Genomic DNA, 25,568 nt, shown 5'->3' on the forward strand with positions numbered 1-25,568 from the left:
TCTGACATCATACCAGTGCCCTTTCCTTGCAAAGTGCAGTTGTGAATGATGACAGATCCTCCTCCTGCTCTGCCATGTGACACTACAAGACTTGTGTGTCCCACTGCTAACTAATTGTGTTCCTGAGCTCCAAGACAGCAGCACACAGCTCCCCTTAGTGCAAACTAAACTGAGCCAGAAAGAACACTTATGATTAAATGCTCGTTATCCCCCACATCATCTTAAGAATTTAAAATGCATTTTCTAGAAGCTTCTGAGACAAATAACATCTCCTCTAGCCCCTCCTCCCACACTGCACATTCAGCCTTAGAACTTTACGCATTAGAATGCAAAGCACCTACACTCAGGCACTAAGAACCTCCAAATTATGAAACTGCTGCAAAGCCACCAAGAGGGCTCTCCCCCTCCTCTCCCTCCTTCCCCTTTAACAAGGATTTTGTATCACTGTCAGTGCTGTCCTTTGCATAAACATTAGAACTGAAGAGAGTTCAGGAATTAGCACCTCCCTTCTGCCCATTTGATGGCATGAGGAACTACTGCAATTCAGGTTACAGCAGCATGTGACATCATTCAATGCTGCCAAAACTATGCTAGCAAGCTCTGGCAAAGAAAAAAAGGTATGATGACTAAAATCTGCTGCATGAAGGTTGAAAGATAAAGCTTAGCTTTCTTTCCCCCCCCCCCACACCCACCCCCACACCCCCCCAAGTTTGGTATAAGTTTTTTACACTAAAGAAACATGCTGAAATACAAAAACTATATATACTGGAGCTTGCTTCTCTGTTAATTTCAAACTGTTTACAAATCATTTGTTCTTCTCTTGGGCAATTAGGTTTGTAACATTTAAAAGTCTTAATGGCAAAGGAAAGTTAAGAGCATACACATGAAGTGCTTCTGCTAACACTGGTAAAAGTTCTAATTATTAAACAGTTGTAGAATCCTAAATTGATTTATTACTTAGACTTCATGAGAGATATCTAAAATACATCTGTATCACATCAGCAATACAGTGATTACCAAAAAGAATCCAGCATGAGAAAGGAAGCTATTTTTCTGCTATTACATCACAGCTCATATGCCACAATATAAGGTAAAACCCCCAGAAAACATATGAAAAGCTGACCTCATGGATTTGTAGGTGTACAAGAGAGCAGAGACAAATCAGCAACTTCCCTCAGAAAAAAATGAGAATATTTCTGCACTGTGAAGACTGTGATGTAAGCAAAAGTTGGCCCAGCATTCTGCCCCAGATGCATTAATTAGTACCCCTTAAAACAACACTTGGACAGCATTCAGTCTTTTTTAGGGAGTGAGACAGCACAAGGCTGGAAGGAGGTGAAGCTGGAAGGTAGGAGCTCACAGCTTTAGGCTGGGAGAGGACTCTGCTCTGTTCCACTGCCTATAAACACCCAGCTGCCTGGGACATGGCCACATTCCATACAGGAGAGAACTTCAATATCTGGAGGCCCTCAAAGATCAAGTACAACTTCTCAAGGTCAGATCTACTGAAACAGTGGATGAATTGAGACAGAAAGATTTATAGAGGTGGCATTTTGTTCATCACAAGAGGCTATTAAGGCAACTTGGTAACCATGGGTGAGAAGCACAGCCTCAAGAGAATAAAAAAAATGGTTGAGACATAAAACAAAGGGAAGAAATAAACAGCCAATTCTTATTACAGGATAAGATTAATAGCAGGGAGTGCCATAGGTCTTGGTACCAGGACCACTGTTCCATAAATTTCCTTTAGAACCAAAGCCATGAAGAAATAGGAGCCATGAATTTAAAAAAGGCAGCAACAGTAGAAAATGAAAAAAAGTGAAGGCTTGACTCTACTGCCACTGAATTGAAAAGCAAAATCTTATTTTATCCCAGTCCAGCAGGACTGAGTCTTTTTTTGACCACAGCTAAGTTTAAGAATGAGAATAAGCAACTCTAGAATTAATAATTAAGAAGTTGGTAACCGTATTAGCAAAACACAATGTAATGTTAAAATACTTCCATTCAGCATTAAGATTTAAATTTATGTAGCATTTTGAGAAAACCCCAACACAACCTGATGCAATGAAAGTGGAGCAATCTGATCCTATGCTTTTTGCCAGGAGGTTTATTTGTTGTAAAAAGAGCTGGGAACAATATAAGAAATCCTGAGTGGTTGCAATGCAAATGATGCAATGTCTTAATGCAATCAGCAAAACAAAAATCAGTCAAAACTTACTTTAAAATTTATTTACTTAGACAATGGTACAGCAGAGTATCAGAAATGTTATCTATGAAACATACTGAAATGAGGACAGAGATATTTTAATGGTTTCCCTTGAGTCTGAAGGACTGTGTCTGTATTACTTTCCTCCAGGCTTTGGCTGTTTGACCAGAAGCTGCTCAGAGCAGTACCTGACAGCTTTCCCAGCTGCAGTAATGATGCTGGGCATTCTTGAATGACCTTCTTTAAAGAACATTATTACCACTGATAAAATACTCACTCTGTATGACCACAGTAAGGTACAATGAGTATAAAGACTTGATTATTTTATTTTGTTTAGTAATTGTGTGTCCTGATGCCCTTCCCAAACAAGCTTATTTTTTAATAGGAGGGTATCATTTGAATTTTTTTTATCTCAAGTTGTTATTAATTCTAGCTGCTCCAAAGATTACATAGAAAGCAACTTACACAAGAAGATTCTATGTATTTTTGGTATCACCAGCACATCTTTTCAAGAAATCATTGGCTACTTAACCAAGCCACCTGAATTTAATTATTACCATCCCTAAAAATCCCCAAACAAAACAAAAACAAATTAACAAAGAAAAACACACACATAAAACTCTGTTTTAATGGGAATATAACTAACATATAAAGGGGATGAAGAGAGTTTCAATAGAAAGTACCAAAACAATCCTGAAGAGATGTCAACCATTCAGCACATAACCTTGACAAAAGTCCCAATATTTACAGGAAGAAAAGCCCTTGTGCTAGTGAATTATAATCAAATGCTATAAAGATATATAAATAAATATAATATATAAAGATATATTAAAAAAGATATATAAAATGCTCAGACATAAAAAAAAAGGAAGTGACAACTAAGTGAGAGCTTCCTACTTAACAGAAGTAAGCATGAGCAGTTCAAATTATGCCTTTTTCTTCCAAAACCTTACAAGGATGATACTTTGTATGCCATTTTGACAAGCGATACATTTTTCAGGATGCTTTAGGTAAGCACCAAGTATTCTGCAGTTAAGAAACTGTACAAACTTAACTTTCTTCTATAGTACAAAGTCTCACCAACAGTGTAGCTCCTATAGAAAATTGTAACTACATCTGTAACTTCTAAACAATGTTACATTTTATATCAGTTACTTGTCATGCACTTTTAAAACACTAATCTTACTAGCAAGATAGTGAATGTATCCTTTTTCTAACACAATCTACAGCCACTGTGAGGTAATGTACTCTCTGGGGCATAGATTTACACTTGAGACAAGTATTAGGGCCAAAATGCCAACTCATTTTAGAGTTAATCCTACTCCAGTAGAAAGCAGCCTTTGTAATGAAAATTGACCATAAACATGCCCGACCCTCTGCACATGAATAATGTTGGCTGACACAACAGTTAGCATTAAATCATATGAAACATAAAGTTACCAGCAGTTTTCATAAACAATAAATAGGTTGCAGAATATTTTTATCTTCTAATTAAAACTTTAGCCATACAATATATTTCTAACATAAAGGTGAGCTGCCTTACAGTAACTGCATGGTGTTTCAGGAAAATCAGCTTGTTTTACCATTGCTAGTAATGCTGACTGACCTTTTTGCCACACTCATAACACTAAGAATATGCATCTAAGTAGATATAAAATTTTGGATGTACACAATTGGGCATGTTATTCCAAGTAACCCTTCAGACTGAACACAAATTTTGCATACTCCATGGCCTTCTCTGGCATAAAAATTTGTCTTTCTCACCAGAGATTTTAATTATGGATGCTTCTCATTAAGACCAGTTTATGCAAGAGCACAGAGCCCCAGCAAGAGAATGGTAACCTAATGAAAGACTTAACCTCCTTCCCCCCATCTTCCCTTTTGCACTGAACCTTGACCAACTTACTCAACTTCTATACAAATGACAAATAAGCTGTGGCATGGAAACCCATTTAAAAAAGGAAACCAAACAAAAAAACCACCATCAAGCTTTTGATAACTGAAGCTTGACCAGGAAGAAGAGATATTTTTGACAGAATGGTATTTCAGAGTGTTGTTGCACTCTCTGAAGTAACACGTTCTGGCCAAGAAACACCTCACCTGTCAGACACTACAAAAGGGGTTTCATCACTCTGAAATAACTTGCAATGCTGTCTGAGCTGTCTTCCAGATGACACAACTGGATAATTCAAACCATCTCCATGCATATTTAGCATATTTATCTCTCTGAAGCTTCTAGAAAATTATCTACCAACATGGACAACATCTGTATCTATTAAAATTGTCTTTGAGGCACCAGATAACAATTAGCTGTGTGCATTTAGAGGGAATAAGAAATTACAAACAAATCTTAAATCCTGCAGAAAATGCATTCTCATGAAGAAAGTTTGCCTCTACTTCATATCCGGGCAAATTTTTTGCACTGCAAATATTAGTTAATGCAGTAAGACTGTAACAAAAAGAAGCTATTAACGTGGAAAAGTGAGAACAGTTACCATAAAGATCCCATTGTGTTGGGCTGTATATTGTGGTATTTATAGCTTAACTACAAATGCAAGTGTGGCAAGTCTTTACCTTTTTTCCTCCCTTCTTTTCTTAAATTCTCAGCATTTTGCAGTGTGTATCAAGGATTTCTTAAGATGACCTGACTGGTTCCTATCTATTACACAATCCTCAACACTGCAGACTGTATAATGCAATATGTAAAGCATTACTCTAGCAAGACAAGTAAGTGAAATCAAAGAACCAAATCCTGCTCATGACAACACCACCACTGTAAGTCAAGAAAAGTTCTTTGAAAGCCAAGAGAAGCTCCTGGAAAGCCATACTTGAAAGAAGTTACTGGGCCAGAAAAATTCAAACTTGATTTTCTTGAATGCCACTATCCATGTACTGTGGTAGGAGTTCAACAACAGAACCTTCCAATACTGCAAAAGGACAGGGAGCAGCTATTGGGTGGAGAGCACAAGGGAGTCCTTTTGCATGTCTACTTTCTAGTCAGTTTATTCTTCCCATAACCCAAGAAATATATTATGACCTCCAATAAAAAAGGTGGTTCTGTAGAGTCTGAAGCACAGTTCAGCATATACTGAAACAATGGCCATAAGACAGCCAAGTCCATTCTGTAAAGAGACTATTTATATCATTTTTCCTTTAATTTTGTAAAAAAATCTCCAAGAAAAGCAAATTGGCAGTAAGTGTTACAGGGTAAAATAATAAACCAAAAAACAGCAAAAGAAAAAAAAAGTACTAACTTTTGAACAACATAAGCCATTTTGTTCACTACATAGTAAATGTGTAAGAGACAACTGCACCAAATATTCATCATCATCATCATCCACCATTGCCTTGTGCCTCAAAGACGCTCAGACTACACAGGATCCAAGTTCAACAGGTGCAGTAAGGTCAATTCTATGAGAGTCTGCTCTAAAGAAAAGTCTGCTCGCAAGCCTCGGCAGCAAACACCCAAACCCCCCGAGCAGCGCCCACGGCCCGGGTGAGCTGGGAGGGAGCGGCACAGCAGCAGCGCTCCGCAGCAGGCCGGCCGGGCTGCTCGCCTTTGGAAGGAGCACGGAGCTTCTCCGGGCCGCACCGGGGCTCCGGGAGCAGCACCGGGCCTGGCACGCGGCTCCGCTCGGGGCTGCCCTGAGGCGAGTCCGGCTGCGGGCCGGCCAGGCCCTCTGACAATGCCTCTGGCAGGGAGGCGGGCTCTGGGCGGGCCCTCCGCCACTTACCGAGCCCCAGCACCGGGATGCTGTAGCCGCTGGCCACCGGCACCGCAGGGATACCGCCCGGACCGGGCGTGCCCACCGCTGCCATGACCCGGCTGGGGCCCGGGACTACAACTCCCAGCGGCCCCTGCGCCCCAACGGCGCCGCGGGCAGCCGGGAAACGGGGAACCGGGAGCCGGGAAAGGAGCGGCTGGGAGCCAGGCTGTCCCCGGACCTGGGCCCGGGTCGCGGCGTGCGGCGCCCCCGCTGACCCCGCTTCCCTGGTGGGGCAGGTGGCGGCCCGGGCGCGCTGCCGAGCATGCTGTACCTGGTGGGGCTGGGCCTGGGGGATGCCAAGGACATCACGGTGAAGGGGCTGGAGGCCGTGCGGCGCTGCCGCAGGGTGTACCTGGAGGCATACACGTCCGTGCTCACCGTGGGCAAGGAAGCGCTGGTAGGTCTGGCCACAGGGCCCGAGGCCTCTCGTGCCAGGGGCGAGCTGGGGCTGGTGGGTCTGTGGGAGAAATGAGCAGTGCCCGCTCTCGGGAGAAACATGTACGGTACCTTCACATACTGTATTTTATAGGAAAAGCTGTTTTGCTACCTGGCAAGAGGACCGCAGCAAAAAATAAAATGTTCCTTCCTGCAACTGTTGGCACCAGTTTTCATCTCAAAACTTACCAATATGTGCAGACCCTGAGATACTGATGGACTTGGTTAGAAAGTTTACCACAAAAACAGCCCCAAAAATCATACCAGAAAAATACGTTTTGAAGCTCTGCACCTCTGTATCAGCTTGAGGTGTTAAGGCATGCCTGCTGGGAATAACAATTTGATTATCTCACATTTCCACGTAGGCCAAGCTGCCTCCCCGTGTTGGGTTTCCCAGAACAGGCACAGTTCAGTCAGAGATGGGCTGTTGGACAATAAGGAGATACAGATTTGTTAGTAAACACACCTGATGGAAGAGAAGGGTAGTAAAAATGTGCAAATTATAACCCTGAAGAGTTCGTAGATGTTCACAGAAAGATGAAGTTTCATGCTGAAATAATACCAAAAAAACAGTGTAGCTGCCCACAGAGCAGAGATCTTGCCTGTGCATAAGCTGATGCTATCTGGGTCTGGGATGCTGTGTGGCCATAATGTACCTGTATGCAGAGCTGCATATACACAGAGCATGTAGATTTACAGCTTGTAATCAGCATTCAATGGTTTCCATATACAAGGTAGGCTAGAATATATAGAGTATCTCTGGTTTGTCTGCTGTATGAAGATATGGTCTGTGGTTTGTGTTTCTTTTCAGTACACTGAAGCAGTTTGCATTGTAGTCAGTCCATTCAAAACAAAATGTTCTTCTTTGTGGTTGTTTGATAGTTGTAAAACTGTTAAATGGAAAGGATTACTTGGAGATTTTTACTTTTCAAAACGAGCATTTGCTATCAAAAGAAAAATTAATGGATTCCTATCCATCTGAAAATAAAACACTGAATAATAGGAAAATGCTGACTATTTTTGATGTGGTTATTTTGGGTTTTCTTATCATGTATTTCTTACTGTTTTAAGTCTTTTGTAAACCTTGAAATACCAAAGATGAGATAACTGGGGAAAAAGATCAATAAAAATAAAGTAAAAATGTTGTCTTACCTGAAACACATAAGAGGGAATATAGGAGGTAATAACCAAGTTTATAATGCAGCCTAGTTTACATACAAGTGACAATGCTGAATAGTTTATTTACTGATCTGAAGGTCAGTCTCTCCTAAGCACCACAAAAGTTAGAGGAAAACTCTCAAGAAGTAAAGAGCAGATCTTTGCCTGCAGAGACTTCCCAGAAATCCTCCCGTGTTGATGGTATTAAAATCAGGTTATAAAATTCAAATGACAAGACCTGCTTATTTATTGGGTCAGCCTAAAATGCTTATTAAAAGCTATTTGATTTTGACCATCCAAATTGGCCCTGAGTTTGGTGAAAGAACTGTTTGGACCCAGTAATCTCCCAGTGAGTCTACATTTTACTTTTAATAAATTCTCTACTTAGCATGCTTTGATTAGCGTGGTGGAGCAGTCTCAAAGCATGCAAATAGATTCCCTTGGATGAAGCCAAAGTGAGAGGTGTGTTCCTGGCACTGCACCCAGTCTGTTCTGGAGCGTGCATTTGCTTGCAGGGCTGGGCCAGAGCCAGCCTGGTGCAATGGCAGCCCACAGGAGGGGATGTGTGCTGGTGCTGTGGGGTGCTGTGCTCTACAGACCAGCTCCCCTTGTGCTGATGTGCATCTGGGATGAGGTACATAATGAAAAACAGAGGGGTGTAAAAATGTGCTGGAGTTGGTTTAGTACAGACCTCAGCATTACTCCAGGGTGGCTGTCAATGGTTCCAAGTCACAGAGGCAAGATTTGCTTACACATTTATTTGGTCCCCCTCTCTGTTGAATCTGTACAGGTTGCAACCTTTTTCACAAGGAAAAAAATACCCTGATTTTATAGAGTTAGAAAAACCTACCCAAAAATGAGCAGGAACTCCTATTCAGGAAAGGGAATGTAACCTGGTAACAGAGATCCCATACCTATTACTCTTGCTATGAGATATTTTTATAGAAGCATCACTCCACTTCTGTACAGGTATGATAGTTCTCTTGTTCGCTGTTCTGTGTGGGCAAAGAAGTCATAAAAGTCAGAGGAAAACTTCCGGGCAATAACTGATTTTAATAGTTTTATCAATTTATTAATATTTGTGATACCACTTAAATTTGTTGACTACTACTTAGAACAGAAACACCTTTCTTGGTTTTTGCCCTGGAAAACAAACTTTAATCATGTAAAGAGCATGTAAAATGCATGGTGACACAACATGGCAGATGTTTTTAGTATGATCAGAAAACATGGTCTAGAACTAACTGAAGTTTCCTTTACATGTGTGATCTGGGAATAAAGGCATTTAAAGTGTATGAAGAGACACAGCCATTACTGAGCTGCTGAAGAGAAATTAAGGACGTGATCAAATATATGTTTACCTGTATACTTGGTAAAGTACTTCTTAAAGAGAACTCAAGATGAAGGATTAATATGAAGTCATTCCTTAGATGTGGTTAGCTAAAATGTACTGAGGAAAAATCTGAGAGAACAGGTTGTGGTGTAGCTAGTGTGGTATTTATATCTGGTTTGGTGCCAGTATTGTAAGTAGCCTAAGAGCTAGGCTCAGGCTGGGAGAGGGGATGCCTTACAGCAGCAGGTTAAATTAACTCTGCTGCAGTCCACCCAGGTACCCTCAGTGTGCAGGTGTCACTGAGCTGCTGGAGGTGCAGCTCCTCAGCTGACACAGAAAGCATGGAAAAACCAAGTTACTATCAGGATAAAGTTCACATTCACTAATTTTTGTCATCTCAGGAGCTGCTTTATGGGAAGCTCAGGTGTGTTCTTGCAGACAGAGGTGAGGTTATCCAAGACATGGGGCAGGCTGCTGGGGAGAGTAATGGAGTTACATATTCCATTGGCTGTGTTCCTGAGTGAGCACCCAGAGAGATACAAAAACATTCCTAAGTATCCTATTTTGATGTTTATTCTTAATTTCAATTTCTAGGAAGAGTTTTATGGAAAAGAATTGATTTTGGCTGACCGAGAAATGGTGGAACAAGAAGCAGATAGCCTTTTAAAAGAAGCTGATGATTGTGATGTTGCATTTCTTGTGGTTGGTGATCCTTTTGGGTAAGACAGAGCAATGCTTTAATTATTGCTGTAGCTTCATCACTCTTTTTTTCAATAGGAAGAAGCCAATTCTGTAACTGTAATTCTTTATGAGGAAACTGATTTTCAGACCAACAACAGTTTTTATGTCTGTATATTCCTGATTGTATTCAAAATATACATTCAGTTGTTTACACTTTATCTTGCTTTGGAGTTTCCTTGCCCAGATGTCCATTATAGATAGAAATGTGGGCCCTCCAGGATGTATGACTCCTTCAGCAGATATTTATAATTTCATTTGTTATCATTTTATTCTCTGTGCTACCTTTTATAACAATTGCTTTGCCTCATGATTTGTCTAACAGAAGGAATTCTAGGATGTTACATAAGTGAGAAATGTACTGTTTTGGGGGAATGTTCTTTTAGTTGCTGTTTGTACTTATAAACTGCAGCTTTTATACTCAGTTGTTTTAGAATCGATACAGATCACTGGTTGTATCATCTGCTTTAATAGATGCTGGTTTTTAAAATCACTTTTGTCATTATAAATGTCTTCTTGTGTTAGTTTATTAGACCTTTTGTTTCCACTTTTTATTCCTGCTGGAAAGCATAGTCTTTTTCTATGACCAGAAGGATCTCCTTCTGTCTCTGGTCAGGCATCATCAATCTGTAATGTCAAGCCATGCAGAAGAGCTTTTCATCTCCAGCTGGTGATGCAAGATGTATATCACAGTGTTAAGGGGCACAAGAAAAATGAAATCTGAGTATGTTATTTGTGAGGGGAAAAATGGAGTTTATGAAAAAAGGAGCAATATGCACATCTGTCAAAAGCTGATAATTTATGTAAATACAGGTTGAAAGCAATTGGCAAGAGAATATTACATTAAACTAATTATGGGAAGATGACCCTGTATTTCAGAAATATTAATTATACTTGCAGCCCATGTTTACTTTAAAACTAAGATTCATGCAGAGTGTGGAGCCACATTACCTGCACCTTCATGCTCTGAATCAGTGATACAAGTACACAAGATTAAAAACACAAACTCCATGGATTTAAATGTAGCTGCTAGTTGTAAGCAGTATTCTGATCTGCCTCAGTTATCATTATTTTCAATGCCAAAATTCTTCAGTTCTGGTTAACGTACTATGTAATTGTTGAAAACTACCCCTTTTTTTAAAATGAGTTGCTTCTCTTTAATTGTTTATTGTTTACTATTGCAGCTAGAGCTGCTCCTAGGCTCATATAGAACCCTAAGGATTATGGGGGGCCTTGTGAGGTTACTAGGACAGAGTACTTAATGTTTCTGTCCAAGAGAGGCCAGAGGGGAGGAGAACAGAAGCCATTTGCAGCTGATCACAGACTTTCAAGTCTGTTTGCAGGTGAGCAGAGTACTTGGCAGCCACAGGAGATGCCAGTATTAGTGGTTAATGGTTAAAGCAATAAAGCAGGCTGTGTCCTGTCATCCTCAGTGTTCTTCTCTGCAAGGTTTTCTCTCATCCGTGGATGTGCTACAAGAAACTGACAACTTTAGTAGTACAATACAAAGTCTACCACTCTAGGCTGGTCTTAACTTTCATATTATTACTAAAACTTAATGTCTGTATCAGTGACAAGAAAATACTGCTGTAGTTTTGGCTGTGGAGGGATGACTCCATGAAACTTTTCCTGGTATTAGCTGAAAGCTCCTAAGGGCACTTCTGCCTTTAGCTATAGTCATTATAGTCAGATCTACTGGGAGAAAAAAAAATACTGACTGGAGCAAATTTCAGTGAATTAAACCAGCTGATCCCTTGGTCAGTATTAGCATAACCACAAAGTCCTCTAGTGCTCCTTGTCCTTGTATGTGCAGGGAATAACACAAGGCTGTAAAACCAGTCTCCTCCTGGAGCAGACATTCTTAAATCACCCTTGCTTCTGGAAGTCAGGGCAATGTTTGTGTAGTAATTAAAATATTGGTTCAGAACCATTTACTCCTGGGTCTGGGAGCCTGTATGTATACGGGTTTCAGATATCACAAATTCACATTCCTCTTATTTTTTTCTTCCACTGAAATGGATTTCTTTTTTTAAAATATTGATCTTCACAGCTTTGCCAGCTGCTGCCACATTTATGTTCCAGTCTGAAGCCCCTGATCTGACTGGGTACTGGGCAGACACACAGCACCAAAATTATCAGGCTAAAACCAGGGGAATTCTGCTAGGGTAACTGAACAAGGCCAGGGTGAAAGCAATTTTCCTAGTTCATTGTTCTGATGGCCATATGTTATTTCTTTCCTTCCTTCTTTGGAATGGCTACACAGAAGTGTGTGATACATCTTGGAAATGAGATATCTAAGGTCATTAATCAGGTTTGATAAAATTAGGCAAGGGGTAGGCACATTTTCATATTTCACGTACATATAAGCATGCATACAAGCAAAATACACATGCAAACATTGTTGCAATTCAAAGATCTGCTCAGTCTGTGTGTACTGACCCTTTTAGAAAGGCTCTAATCTCAATGCTTAACTGCAAACTCACCAATTCATGCAGTAGTCAATCACTGCAAGGTGTTTATTGAGCCTTAGACCTGAACTTAGATCTGTTTGAAACTACATAATAAATACTTTCAGAATAAACTTGATCACTCAGATTTAGGCATCGTTAATTTGAGTTATCTGGATTAAATATTATAAAAATTGATTCAGTCTCAGGATGTTTTTTTGAAGTAAACGTGCAGTTCACCTTGTCTGTTCAGAGTTCTTGTTTGAGCATGGGGCTTTCCTGGCACACACTGATGCAAAATCCTGGAGTTTTGTGGAAATTTGTGCCAAACAGAGTTCACCTTACAGTTCAATGCACTTTCAACAGATACATCCAGAAGACAAAGGATACTTGGAACTTTCCTTTTCAAGTACTTGCCAAAGCTACCTTCTAAAGTAACAGTTGTAATAGTGTTGCAGTTTTAATGATGCCAGAAAGCTGCAAAGAGATGTACCATACCGGGGATGTCTGGCATTGCAGCTGGGGAAGATGATATGTGGAAGCCTTACTGGAATTTTTATTTTCCTGTAACCACTAGGATATTGTTGCCACCTCTGTGTTGTCCTTGTTGTGAAGGGTTTAATTTTATTTCAAAACGAACTACAGTGCTAGTAACACTTAATAACATCATGTTTTCCATGTTTAATTCCTTTCTTTTCTTACCACAGGGCCACGACACACAGTGATTTAGTGCTACGTGCAGTAAAATTGGGGATTCCTTACAAGGTCATTCATAATGCTTCAATAATGAATGCAGTGGGCTGCTGTGGTTTACAGGTAAGATTTTTGTATATACATATATGTTATTTCACAACTGCTAAGCTTAGAATTGGTGAACTCTTCTAACTGCTGTGGCAGTGCATGTTGCAATCCTGACTTTGAAGATCTGTACCAATTGTATGCTTAATATTAGAATTTTTTAACACTTCCTTTTAGCATGCCACATGTCAGCAAAAGCTCCTTTCAGTGAACTCATATGAAAATGAATAGTGACACTTCTATTCTCTGCTCTCTTACTTCCCTCTGCCCCAGGAGCCTTTGGTATTTAAAGTTATTTTACAGTTAAAGTTTTGCTCATGTTAGCTTCCTTCTAATACTGATGGTAGGATCAGGTATCAGATAATATCTGGTAAGTTTTTCTTAAATAAGGTTGTTATCCTGTAGAGAACTATGCTGATCTTGTAATATAAGAAATAATTGCACAAACCTGCATATATGTCCAGCTCAGATCATAACTAATTCCAAAGAGTGCATCTTGAATATGATGCACTCTTTCTTTATTAAATTTGATCTACCTCCACTTTCTGCCCTTTCTCCTCTGATGAGGAAGGAGGGATTTACTAAGACTTGTAAAACAAATGATAGTTTTTATGCATCTTGAATGGCTAAAGTAGAAAAGGTCTAGTGTTCTCCAAGAAAATACTCCCTTTTACACAGATGTAGGTCTTTTATTACTTTTATTGCATGTGGCAGTCTATAAATCATAACTAATCACATATGAATGAGATGAAGCTTCCCCTTCTTGTTTCCATTCATCACTTTAACATAGAACCTGCCCTCTCAAGGTTCAGAATGGTTCCCTGTGTATGGGACCCCTAAACCAAGTTCTCACTTTACAAAAACCAAAAGCAAGCACAGGAATGTAAATGCACTACAGACAAGTTGGGGGTTTGAACAATAACTTTCCATCACCAAAGGAGGAACTCCTTCCTAGCATTAAAAAACATAATTTATTTTAATTTCAGCAAATACCTGGTATCTTCAAATTTCCACTGACTAATTCTAATACTCCAAACTCCATTTAAATAAGAATAATAATGCTGGCCAAGAGCAGAAAATCTGTTGCAATGAGTTTATGTATTATCTTTGGTTTTGATTAGAAATCTGAGTACCCTGACTGACCTGGCTCAAAACCAATGCAGTGACACCTGTCCTGTTAGCTAATGCTTAAGAGAATGCTGCACAGCATTCACACTCTTTATAATTCTTCTTGTGAGCACTTTCTTAGTGATACCTGCCTAATGCTGCAAGACTTGGGCAAATTTATCTTTTGGGAAGGAAATAGGCTTCTTGGTGTGTAAAATCTACATTTACAGCAGATAGATAGCAGCTGTTGCATGACTGCACTTACTGGGGTGGGTAAAACAAGAGTTGTAGCTGGGGTTCACTCTTCCCCTTTTGGCTTGATGGTGGTGCAAAGTTTGCTTCTGCTGTCAGGCTGTTGACAAGTAGTTTCTACTATTTGCTCTATTTTTTCCTGTTCTCTTACATTCATTAGGAAGGAAGATGCAAGGCCCAAAGAGTTTTTAAAGTTTTCTGAAGGTTTGCTTCCCCCACAATTCAGCCAGGCATAGGAAGGAGGAATATAGAGCTTTTAGGTTAATTGGAAAAAGAAGTCCAGAAACCTAATGTGAGTATACTATAAACAGTCCATAAGATTATTCACATATGCAGAGTTTTGGAGATTAGATTGCTATTTCCTTATCCCATATTGAAGGGAGCAGACCATAAAGGAAATGTGATGTTACTCACTCTGACATTAGTCCCTTTTTCCATTCTGGCTTGGGAGGGGCTGCCTTCTCTTAAATCAACATTCCTCTTGTCGTATAAGGCATTTTAGGAAATAGTGATTGTATTACCAGGCAGAATATAACCAGTTGTATGTTTCATTCTTGATTGCTCCTTATTGGCATAAACAGCAAGTTTATGTATCAAGTTTTTGTATCTTACAAAAAAGCAGTCTTTGATTACCTAGAGTTGTGTTGGAAGTTTATAATTTTTTCAAAAGCCTTTACGTTCATGGCTGTCTCCTGCCATCAATTTAGTTTTGGAGTTATTGTGTCTCAAATTGTAAAGTTCCTGTCAAGTATAGAAGGGATTCCTCTTTTGCTTCACCACAGAAAAGGCTTTGCTTTTTTTCTTGCTTTAATCTGATTGTGATACAAACTCTCTCTCTTTCTCAGTAGAGAAAAACAGGAAACACCTTTATATGCCGTTCAGAGGGCCATGTGCATAGTGAGCTGTAACTGCTGATTAGGCTGTCAGTGAAATGCAGCTACAGCACAGTCTGGTCACAAAAGAACGTCCTTGGTCATCACAGCAATGTTTCTGTGCAGCCAAAAACATTCTGGTACTGTGCAGTTTCCCTGTACAGTGATTTAGTGAAGTTGGTAGAACATCAGTGATGATTTGTTGCCTTCATTCCATAGCTGTAGTTCTTGCTAAATAATAAAGAGGAGTGCATATCTATTTTCAGATACTTTTTTAAAATTGTCACTCTCATTTAACAGAATTAGTGAAGCTGTTTTGGAATACTGAACAAAGGAATGGGGTTTTAATTTTGAAAATTAAACTTCTTGGAAGCTCTCACAGATTGATTAACTGTGCTGGGCTAGTATATCTTAGCAAAGTGGTAGTCTGACTGTGCATAAGGCTCTGGGATTTGCTGTGCCTCTCTCCTTTACACTGTTTTTGCTATGCTTCACTGTTGCAGATTTTTGCTTTCCAAGGTTGAACAAGCTGTTTTCCTTTAAAAACAAATGAATAGGGTTATGGGAGAGAAGCCAGAAAAAGTGTTCCCACATCAGTGCCTCTTAGCATGTTCTCTGCAGGTTCACCTCCCTTGTCTGGAGTCTGCCACGTGGGTGTGTTTGTCATTCTGACTCCTGCTGTAGTGGGGAACAGCCACCAGTGAGAACAGTCAGGCACTTTGGCATCTGCACACACTGGCAGGGAAGCACAGGCTTTACCTGTGCTCACTCTCAGTTTTTCAGAATAGGGTGATTGCTAAGGCTTTTAGCCCTAGAATAAAGAGGCAGGAAACTGAGGATCTCTAATTTGCATGTTTTTCATTCCTTTCTAACCTGCATGAAGACATCTGGGTTAGTTTGGGAAGGTCACTGGCCAGAATGGTGCTCTCAGGACAGAATTCTCTCTGACCCAGTGCTGGTAATGTGTCCTTGAGGTAGAACTATTGGTGATCAAACACATCCAGAAGGGTTTGCATCATGCTGACCTGTGGTGCATGTGAAGGAATGATGCAACTTGAAATGGCTTGAGATCATGGCATTAACATAAAGAAAGAGGATTGAGAACTGCAGTGCAAAGCTGGAGGCAAGTCACAGGATGAGATAAAAGGCTAAAAAGAGACGCTCATTTCTGAGTGGTGTTGCTCGTTTTGAAAGCATTTGGTTGAGTAGCTAGGAAAAAAACAGCAGAGTTGCCTTTCTTTTGAGATGTACCCACTTTCCACCTGAATAGCTTCAGTACAAACATCTGCATGTGCCCTTGTTTCTTGCAGTGACGCATCTCGGGTTTTTTGTTTGCAGTCCATTTAATTCTTGTAAGACAATTACAGTTATAAAATAGAAAATAGCCTTTTTGCTAGCAACTGATCACTTAAATGCAAAATCAATGGTATTTTTTAGTTTTTACTGAACAGTTGAGTACATTTCCAGTGTCAAGTTGAAAAATACTAATTAAAGATACAGAAGCTGAAGGATGCTATCATTAATTACTGTGCTCATAGTCAAATAGAAACCTTGTAGTAGCTGCAGGAGTGGAGCTTCTGAGTCCCACCCTTTCTGTGTGCCTTAATCTTCAAAACCACTGTGCTCTAATAGGAGGGACTTTACACAAAACGACTGACTGTTAAACTGTTTTCCATCACTGATTGTTTTTTTTCAGTTACCAACAGCTTCTGAGCCTTTCAGAAGCTGGCATTTGTTTCTCAAGCCAATTAATGGTTAAATCAGTGCTAGTCACACTACTTCATTACTCACAATTGCTGTCCAACTCAGTGCCATTTGTCACCAGCAAACATAACCCAGGAACATCTATTTAATCAGGTTTGGGGTTCTTTTCTTTTAGATATCTTAATTTCATATTAGTAACCCAAGTCATCTTCAGGGCAGGAAGGAAACATTGCTTGATATTGATGGAAAGAATCTTAGAAGATTTTTATAGATAAGGTGGAGGGTGAGTCCTCTCCTATTCAGGTTTACTTTCTCAGTATTTTGATAGCTGAATTTTGTTCTGCTTGTGGAGTGGCTATTTCCTAAGCAGATCCAAGAGGCAGCCAAAGCAAAATGTGCTCTCCCTTCGACTGATTTTATGTGATTTTTCTCAGCTGCCTTCTGAAGACTGCAATTATGGAGTGAGTTTCTCTCAGCCAAATGTGTTTTCTTCACAGTTTCTTTCTCTCTGGCATGTACTAAGGAGACTGGAAGATTTTGGGACAGCTGGGGCGATCTCTTGGCTTGCAGTACAAAAAGGAGTCAAAGTCACATATATGTGAATGGTAAAGCATTTCAGTTTCATGTGAAGGTTGTCATGAGAGGTGTTTGAGGTTGCTGAAACTGTGGTACTAAATAAGGTAGTGTAAAGGGTTAGAGCTAGGCTTGTGGTTGTTTCATATGACCAATTCCAAGCAAAAACAAAGATTTATTGATTCTTGCTAGCTCTTTGTTGACGATTGCACTACTTCTCAAGCTGCTATCAAGTGTATAATACAAAGAGCAGTAGGAGCCTTTTGATTTGATGTATATGGTCTGGAGGGTTGTTAACAGGTTAGGGAGAATAAAGGGAAAACCTGACTCAGGTTTGTCTTTGAGGATGAACATTGCATAGCATCACATCAGACAAAGATAAAATATGTCTTAGCTTTTCTGGGTATGCTCATTGGAATCCATCAGGAAGTAACCTGGGATAATGCAAGGTGTGCTGCAGTCTCTAAATCCATTGAGGAATAGTTTAAGAGAAAAAGCCTCTTAGTCCCTACCAGTGGGTTGTGATTAGGCTGAGAAGAGTCTGAATTTCCATAATTCATATCCATAAAAAATTATTATGGACTGAGAACTGTTCTCACACAGGTCTCTGCTGTGAGAACTGTCTGCAGTGTAACCCATGACCAGAACATACCATAGCATTTCAGCCCTACAGGTCTCAGGTATTTGGTTGTGTGTGGTGGCAGGTATGAAGAATGCAGTAATTCCTTTTTTTTGGGAAGAACCCCAGACATGTGACCAGTTCTGAAGCTATTTGAAATATTAGGAAAGGAGGTACGTTCAAAAGTGAAAAATTGCTGTGTCACCATTGAAGCTGATACAGCAATAATTCTGGGAAAGAAGCTGTAAAAATAGATGTCTGTGTTTTGAAATGTTTACTTCTTGGTTTCTCTGCAGCTGTTGGCCAACTGACCTTTAATATTATTTTGGATCTTCTCTCCTGCTTGCTTTAGTACTTTTTAGAGGGGATGGTGGATCTTCCTTTTTTAATTTCCCTATTTAGTCTCAGCTTGTTCCGTCTTCTATGCCCTAAATTTTTGTGGTGATTGACCACACCACTATTTCAAGTGAGGACAATTGATCAGGACAGTTTCAAGTGTCTGATATCAGTCAGACTGGTCTTTAACAAAGTAGCTCAGCAGTTTCCTTGAAATTCCACTTGCATGAAGGCTTTTCAAGTCCATGGTGCAGCACTTTTTCTCTCACAGTTCATTCTGGCTTCTCAATTTGCAATCAATTCTGCTTGTATAAAAAAAAATGAAAATAATAAATAGAATTAATAGAAGGGTTAAAAAGGGTTAAGAGAAAAACCAAAAGTTGTCAATCATTCTTTCATATCATGAGTGTAAATAAAATAGGAAGTTATATCTTGTTCTGAGGTCATGTAACTGTGAGTTGAAGAACAGCTTTCTGCAGTATTTTTTGAGGCAGAAAACTCTAGCAGCAGAACATTGCCTCAGAGTAGAGAGTTCTGACTTCCTTTGCTGACCTGAGCTATTGCATTGCAAAATTTGAGTGCAGAAAGTTTTGCTTAAGCCAGTTGCTGCTTGGGGTAAGGGTGTGGAGAAAGGGATATTTCCAAAGACTGAAGTCTTTCAAAATGACCTTTTGAAACTTTTCTGTGAAGTTTTTGAGCATTGAGAAGGTAAGAAGTTTGGTTTCCAAGCTGTAAACATGAAATATCTGTCCAACCATTTCACTACATCCCTTTGAAATTGTGGCACTTCTGTGCCTGAGCAGAATGTATTCTAACAAATCTGCTCCTCAGTGCAAGCGTGATGCCTCAGATGTTTGGGCTTGTATACACAGAGCACACATTGCCCACTCCTAAACCCAACGTGCTTCATGCAGACTGCAGCACACACAAGTTGGCTGTGCAGTTTCTTTTGCTATTGCCTCTCTTTAGATCTGTGCCAGCCACTGTCCAGCCTGATCCTGTCTCTGCAAACACACAGCTCATCATCGTACTGCACTTGTGAACAGTCTCAAAGCATGGCAGTAGCCCTTAGCTGTGTTGTAACACTCCTTGGTTAACAAACTTTCAGACAGCTTTATTTCAGTGAACAGTTTGATTCCTGGAATTTTGGAACCCTCTGCAGTCTTTTATGGTTGGTGGAAAGAATGCTTTTTAATTTCAGTGGGTCTTGTGTTTAGTGGAGCTGCTGTCTTCTGTAACTACTGAATCCTTAGGATAGTAGTACAATTTTTGGCATTTACTGCTCTCTCTGCTGCTAGGCTTTTCTTGAAAGTCAGATGCTTCACACACGAGTTCAAGAGGTGGAAATTAGAATACAGCAGTGGAAACTAAATTAAGAACAAATTGAATTCTACCTGAGGTACAGGGAGCGTGTTTAAAGTGAAAGTTCTGATACAGTCATGTGTTTCTTCTTTAATGCAGGCTTGCCCTGCTGAAGGGCAGTTCCTGTGTTTGCTTAAATGTCACACATCTGCAGAGATCAAATACTGGATGAGAAAGAAATATTGGTTTGTGTTTGTAGAAGTGTTTGTAAGGTAATTGGTTGTGAGTAATCAAGCACAATAGAGGTATTCACTTACTACTTCAGTTGCTCAGCATTCAGACTGATGGTGTACCAGGGACTTTCCAAAGTAGCATTCCTCCCTCTGTAATTGAAAGTAAAAATACATGTGCATTAATCCTAGGAAATCTGTTCTTCACCAGTTTAGTTAGTAGAAGGGTATAAACTGCAAGAGCATTTCTAGGAGGTTAATAAAACATGTCCCACTCTTATTGGTGTGGAAACTACTGTGCTTTCCAGGTGCTGAGAAAACAGGTGTATTTTTTTGAGACTCTGAGTACAGTTTTGTATGATATCAATACTTCATGAAGGTGCTTTGAAGGTATTTCTACTGAATAGACAGGCAATTTCCAACAAAAATGTTTTACTCGTTTTTTGACACCCAGGCTTCACTATTAATGCAAAACCCAGTAAACAAAGGACAGATTAGTGAATGACTGGCAGGGCTTGTACAAAAAAGGATAACTTGCTTAACTTCTTGTTGGCAAAGAGGATGGGGAATCTTTGTAATGAGTAATGGAAAAGAGAATGATAATGATCAGAACAAGCACTGTAGGGTTTAAAGTTGAATGTCCAACTCATTCTTAACATGTGGCAGAATGGTTTAGGAGTTCTGATTCTCAACAAAATACCTCTCAGATAATAACATTTTTTCCTATTTCTGCACATCCTTTCCTTTTCTAAAGGGCAGAGGTGGAAGTTTTTCTTCCTTAAATTATTAAAATGCCAAAGGGACATGGTAAGATTTAAGACTGAGGCCACTTTCTGTGCTGAACAAGGACTGCTGCTTTAGGGAAGTGGCTGCAGTGGTTTCAGGTGCTGATGGGAAGCACTTGGGTTGGCATCAGACATTGCAGCACTTATGGAACATTGCAGGAATGCTGCTAGGGAGATTATAGGTATCTTGCTCCCAGATGCTCTAACAGTGAAGGCAAGAAAGAGAAACTTCTTGTATTAATAGTTTTTCTACAGATTTGGTACAAAATGGGAATGAGTTCTGGGCAGACACATGAAAAATAGGCAAAGCATAGTTTGATTTTTTTTTTCGTTTTCTAAAACACAGCCTTGAGATAGCTAACAAGTTAGTTACATCAGGAGTAACTTATTTGATTCAACCTGTATTTACTGGAAGAACCTTTAGGTTGTGAAATGTACACAGTATGTTCTTGTCCTTGTGCTAGAATGAAATACTTAAAAGAGGAAGTTTTCAGCTGTATTCCAGGAATCTTTGAATACATTTTATCTGCATGAATGGTTAAAACTTGAACTTTTGAAAATAAATATCATTCTGTTGTGATTCAAGTTCTGCTCTACCAGCATAAAGGAGTTAAAGCTTAATGGCACAGTAAGAGAAGGATGTATAGGGGAATCCCCACATGGCACAGGGCTGCCAGAGCTGCTTCTACACAGGGTCCTCTGCCAAAGCACTCATAGTGCCTTTCTCTCCTGTTGTGGGCTTGGAAAAGCAGTTTTTCCTTCCAGGAGTACAGAGAAAGTGGGAAGTCCATGTAGCTCTTGTTTCTCTGGTGGGCTTGAGCAGACAGAATATTGGCAAGCTGTAAAATTCATCTGGGGTGGCCCCATTCCAGAGCTAAACAGACCAAAACTGATGCATGGTTTTCCCCTATTTCAGGGCAAAAATACTTCCAAGCCAAATACTGCCTTAGGTTACATATGACTTTCACTTTTGCATCATCAGAGATGATTGGCAAGATTGTTGCTTCAAAATGTCTTTACCAAGATGAGGGACTTAGGGTAATGAATGTGTTAAGATAGAGAATAGTCAGTGAGTATGCTTGACATAGAATCTGCTAGCAGTGTTCTGCTAGCAATGTTCTTACCATATGTGCATAAACCATGTTGTACCTCTCTGCTTCCTGCACAGTCTGTCTTCAGATCTTCATATCCACTGTCTCCTTAGACTGTAACTTCTTTTGTCTGCTAGAGCTTCCATCTGCAGCAAAATGCCATTTTAATATAAACACTACTGTATCAGTAGAATCACAACATTGAATTATGGCATTATTCAAAGCTGTCTAACCTTAACCAAAGTAAGAAATAACAAATAATAATTTTGCTGCTAATCTTACCAAGTTTTTGCCTTTAAAATAATGAAGTAATAATAGAAAGTATATTGAAAGTTACTTATTATGCATTGGAAAGCTGAATGCAGTAAAAGCTTTGCAGGTAGTTAATGACTTGGTCTTTGACATGATTGCATGCTCTTATTTTTTCTTATTGCACATGTGTGTTACTGCATTTGCTCTGTTTTACAGTTGTACAATTTTGGAGAAACTGTTTCCATTGTGTTCTGGACAGATACCTGGAAGCCAGAGAGCTTCTTTGACAAGATTGAAAAGAACAGGCAGAATGGAATGCACACCCTGTGCTTACTTGGTGAGCAGCAGCCAGTCTCCTGCCTTTTAGTCTATGCATTGAGTGTTTACCCAACTGACTAGATCACTAGATAAGCAAATGTAACCTTAAAAAGGTGATCAACTTTTGAACTGAATGTGACTTCATGGATGTAGAAGTAATTTGGTAAACTGGGCACTTAAAATCTTGGGGTTTTGCATTTTAACCCCCTTTGTCTGAGTCATTGGAGCTGGGGGCAGCATTTGAGTACAGGTAACTTTTGAATTCCTCTTGGAAAGATTATGGTCAATTTGCTTCATAAAATTGCAGCTGTGCAGAGTCTTACCTACCTGACCCCTTCTCTATTTCAGTTTTGTCCAAATCCTTTTTTTTTCCCATAACAGAAGCTTGTTCTGAATTTTGATTGGGACAGCAAGGAAGTGCTAACGAAAATCAGGTTCCTGCATGGCAGTGATGTAATCACTGTTGAGCAGTCAGACTGTTCTACCTTCTGTGACATAATGTGCTCAATAATTTGAGCAGTCCCAATGAAGTGATGTGCTCAAATGTACTAGAATTTAACTGCCTTATGGTAAATATCCCTATTTGTATATTTACCAGGATTTTTATTTGGCTGTGTTACTCTGAAATCTGTGAAATTTGCCCTATTATTGGGTAAAATCACATGCATAAAGTCACAGGATTTTGAGATTAACTAACAGATGAAACAGTACAGTGTGATCCATATTCTAATAACTATAATAATATTATAATATTAATAATAGCTAAAATGTTGTTAAAGCTTTATCTACATAGAAAACTAAGTGGGAAACTTCTGGGGAACATGTGTTTTAATGTGTTTTCTTCTACAGATATTAAAGTGAAGGAGCAGTCTCTGGAGAATCTCATGAAGTGAGTTACCATTTTGAAAATACATAGAAACACACAGTGCCCCTACAAAGGCTTTTTTTATACAAGGAACAAAGGTTTCTTTGCCCATAGTCTGATACTCAATTTACCTGCCTTCTCCTCTCCTGCTTCTTGGTGGCCACTGACTTGTTTCTTACAAGGAGTGAATCTCTTTTGTTCTTTGCAATGGGCCTGGCTTTATTTACTGTAACCGAATGAAGTTGCAGCAGAACATGATCTTTTTTGTAACTGTTCCTGTAAGTAGCACTAAGTCAGAAAGGGGTAGGCTGTCCTCTTGGTGAATGAAGTGTTATTTCTCTACTGTTCTGTCACCTCCTGAAACAGATTCATATCTGAACCAGTGTTCTAAATTTATTCTACTGTACACTGGTTGGAAAGTGCAAAGTGGAGAATACATAACACCCTTCCTCAAGAGTTAAATAAGCAATATACAGAAAATGCTCTTCTGCTCATTTAACTGTTCAAAAAGCTTTTGCCACATCTTACTCATCTCTGCAATCTGTATGTTTTGACAGTGGTGAATATAAATGGCTCCTTTATACACATGCTGTAACTGGTCTAAATTAACATTTGTGAAGTCCCACAGTATCATTGAGGTTTGTTTATTCTGGATTTTCAAAATAAAATCTGTTTGAATCCACACTTGGCAAAGAAAGCAGCATTTCATTTAAGAATATATTTCTAGTCTATAATCATCTGTCTACAGGGCATTTAACAGAAAAACAGTTCTGTGCCCTTGGTTTTAAGTGTAATGCATCCTTCAAGAGTAGCTGCAAAACCTGCATCTTACTTCTAGCAGCTGAATTTGCTTTTAGGATCTAAATGATCTGGCAGCTGGAGCCTAGCTGTTTCACAGGTGTGGTCAGAACACAACAGATTTCTGTATTCTTTAAAAATTCCACTCTTGTCTAAAAGACCCGGCCTGAGACCCTGGGCCTGTTTAAGTTCAACCTGCTAGTCTAGAGGTCTCTTGAAATAAGCTGTAAGATTGCTGGGGATAACAGAACAGGTTATATGTGAAATTTCTCTGCTTTTCCTTCCCTGCAGAGGAAGAAAGATTTATGAGCCACCACGCTACATGAGTGTGAATCAAGCTGCAGAACAGCTTCTTGCCATTATTCAAAATAGAAGGTCCCAAGGAGAAAAACCAGGTATGACTACACTGCTTCTGTCTGCTACCAGCCCTCTCCAGCCACACCTCTTGATGAGCCTCTGAACTCCACTCCCTTCCTCTGACTCCCAGATTCTGCTCTGCAGTGGATTTGGGCTGCTTTAAATCCTAGTCACGAGATGGATTTGGCCAAGCTTGGGCCCAGCACAGTTCAGTGAGCATCAATGAAGGTTCACTGGTGGCTCCTGGAGGTCCAGTCAAAGCCTCAGTCTGGAAACCCTGCACTGTTTCTATCCATGTGGAACTGTGAGCTCTTTGAGCCATTAGGGTTGCAGGAGGCAGAAGGATTCTGAGCATTTTAGATCAGTCAAGCTTCAAAAATACCTCAGCTCTGTTTTACTTAAACTGGTCACACTCTACTTTATGTGAACACCAGCAGGAATCTAGGTTAACACAAAGATGCAGAACTGTGATTTTTACCTTGATTCTTAACACTAGTCAAGAGCAAACTGAAATATTTCTTGAGACCAAGGGTAAAATCACAGCAGCTAATAAAGATGATGCAGTTGTATCACAGAATTTTTTTCTAATTCATCTAGGTCTACTCCTAATTTAAAAAGTTTATTCCTTCAATACAGTTAAAATGAAAATCCCTTAATTTTATCCTTTACATAGAATGAATTAGAAGCAGCATGGTTTCATCCAAGTGAACAAAATTCCTGAACGAATTCTTCCTTATCAGCATCCTCAAGCTTTATTTTCTTTGAAGAGTAGGTTTCTTCCTAGGCCACTCCAATAATTTAATAATTGGAGGTTTAAGAAAGCAGTCTTAATGTTTAAGCATTTTGAGTACTTTTTTTCCTTATGATAGCACCATTAGTCAATAAATTACACATTTAATCTTCTTTCTTACAGAAATTACTGAAAACACAATTTGTGTTGGCCTTGCTCGTGTGGGTGCTCTGGATGAGAAGATTGCTTCAGGCACATTACAGCAGATGTCCACTGTGGAATTGGGTGCTCCACTACATTCCTTAATTGTTACTGGCACTATGCATCCTCTGGAATTGGAAATGCTGAAACTTTTCTCTGTAGATAGTTCCAGTTTTGAAAATAATGCATGTCAAAGGACTACTTAAATAAAAACGAGGCATTTACATTTTTATTCCATCTTTAATTGCATAACAGCATAAAGATATTGCTGTGACTATTTAAGACTTGTTTAAT

The 25,568-nt window shown here is 39.5% G+C and overlaps 2 protein-coding genes across 2 annotated transcripts in view; one reads left to right on the top strand and one right to left on the bottom strand.

Moving 5' to 3' along the window:
- The window catches only part of LOC306805922 (putative oxidoreductase ZK1290.5), a 44,153-nt gene extending 38,103 nt beyond the window's left edge, over positions 1 to 6,050 (bottom strand). Inside the window, exon 1 of the mRNA XM_079314221.1 lies at positions 5,941 to 6,050. Coding sequence (XP_079170347.1) covers positions 5,941 to 6,025 — 85 coding nt within the window. The 5' untranslated portion in view covers positions 6,026 to 6,050. The remainder of the gene's footprint in view (positions 1 to 5,940) is intronic.
- A 164-nt stretch (positions 6,051 to 6,214) lies between these two features.
- On the top strand, positions 6,215 to 25,506 carry DPH5 (diphthamide biosynthesis 5). Its single transcript, XM_079314222.1, has 7 exons — positions 6,215 to 6,370; positions 9,494 to 9,618; positions 12,792 to 12,900; positions 22,222 to 22,342; positions 23,173 to 23,212; positions 24,278 to 24,381; positions 25,257 to 25,506. The coding sequence occupies exons 1-7, from the start codon at positions 6,236 to 6,238 to the stop codon at positions 25,478 to 25,480; spliced, it is 858 nt and encodes a 285-aa protein (XP_079170348.1). The 5' UTR covers positions 6,215 to 6,235; the 3' UTR covers positions 25,481 to 25,506.
- Positions 25,507 to 25,568: the final 62 nt, after the last annotated feature.

The sequence above is a fragment of the Erithacus rubecula genome, assembly GCF_903797595.1.
Source record: "Erithacus rubecula genome assembly, chromosome: 10".
In the NCBI taxonomy this organism is placed as follows: domain Eukaryota; kingdom Metazoa; phylum Chordata; class Aves; order Passeriformes; family Muscicapidae; genus Erithacus; species Erithacus rubecula.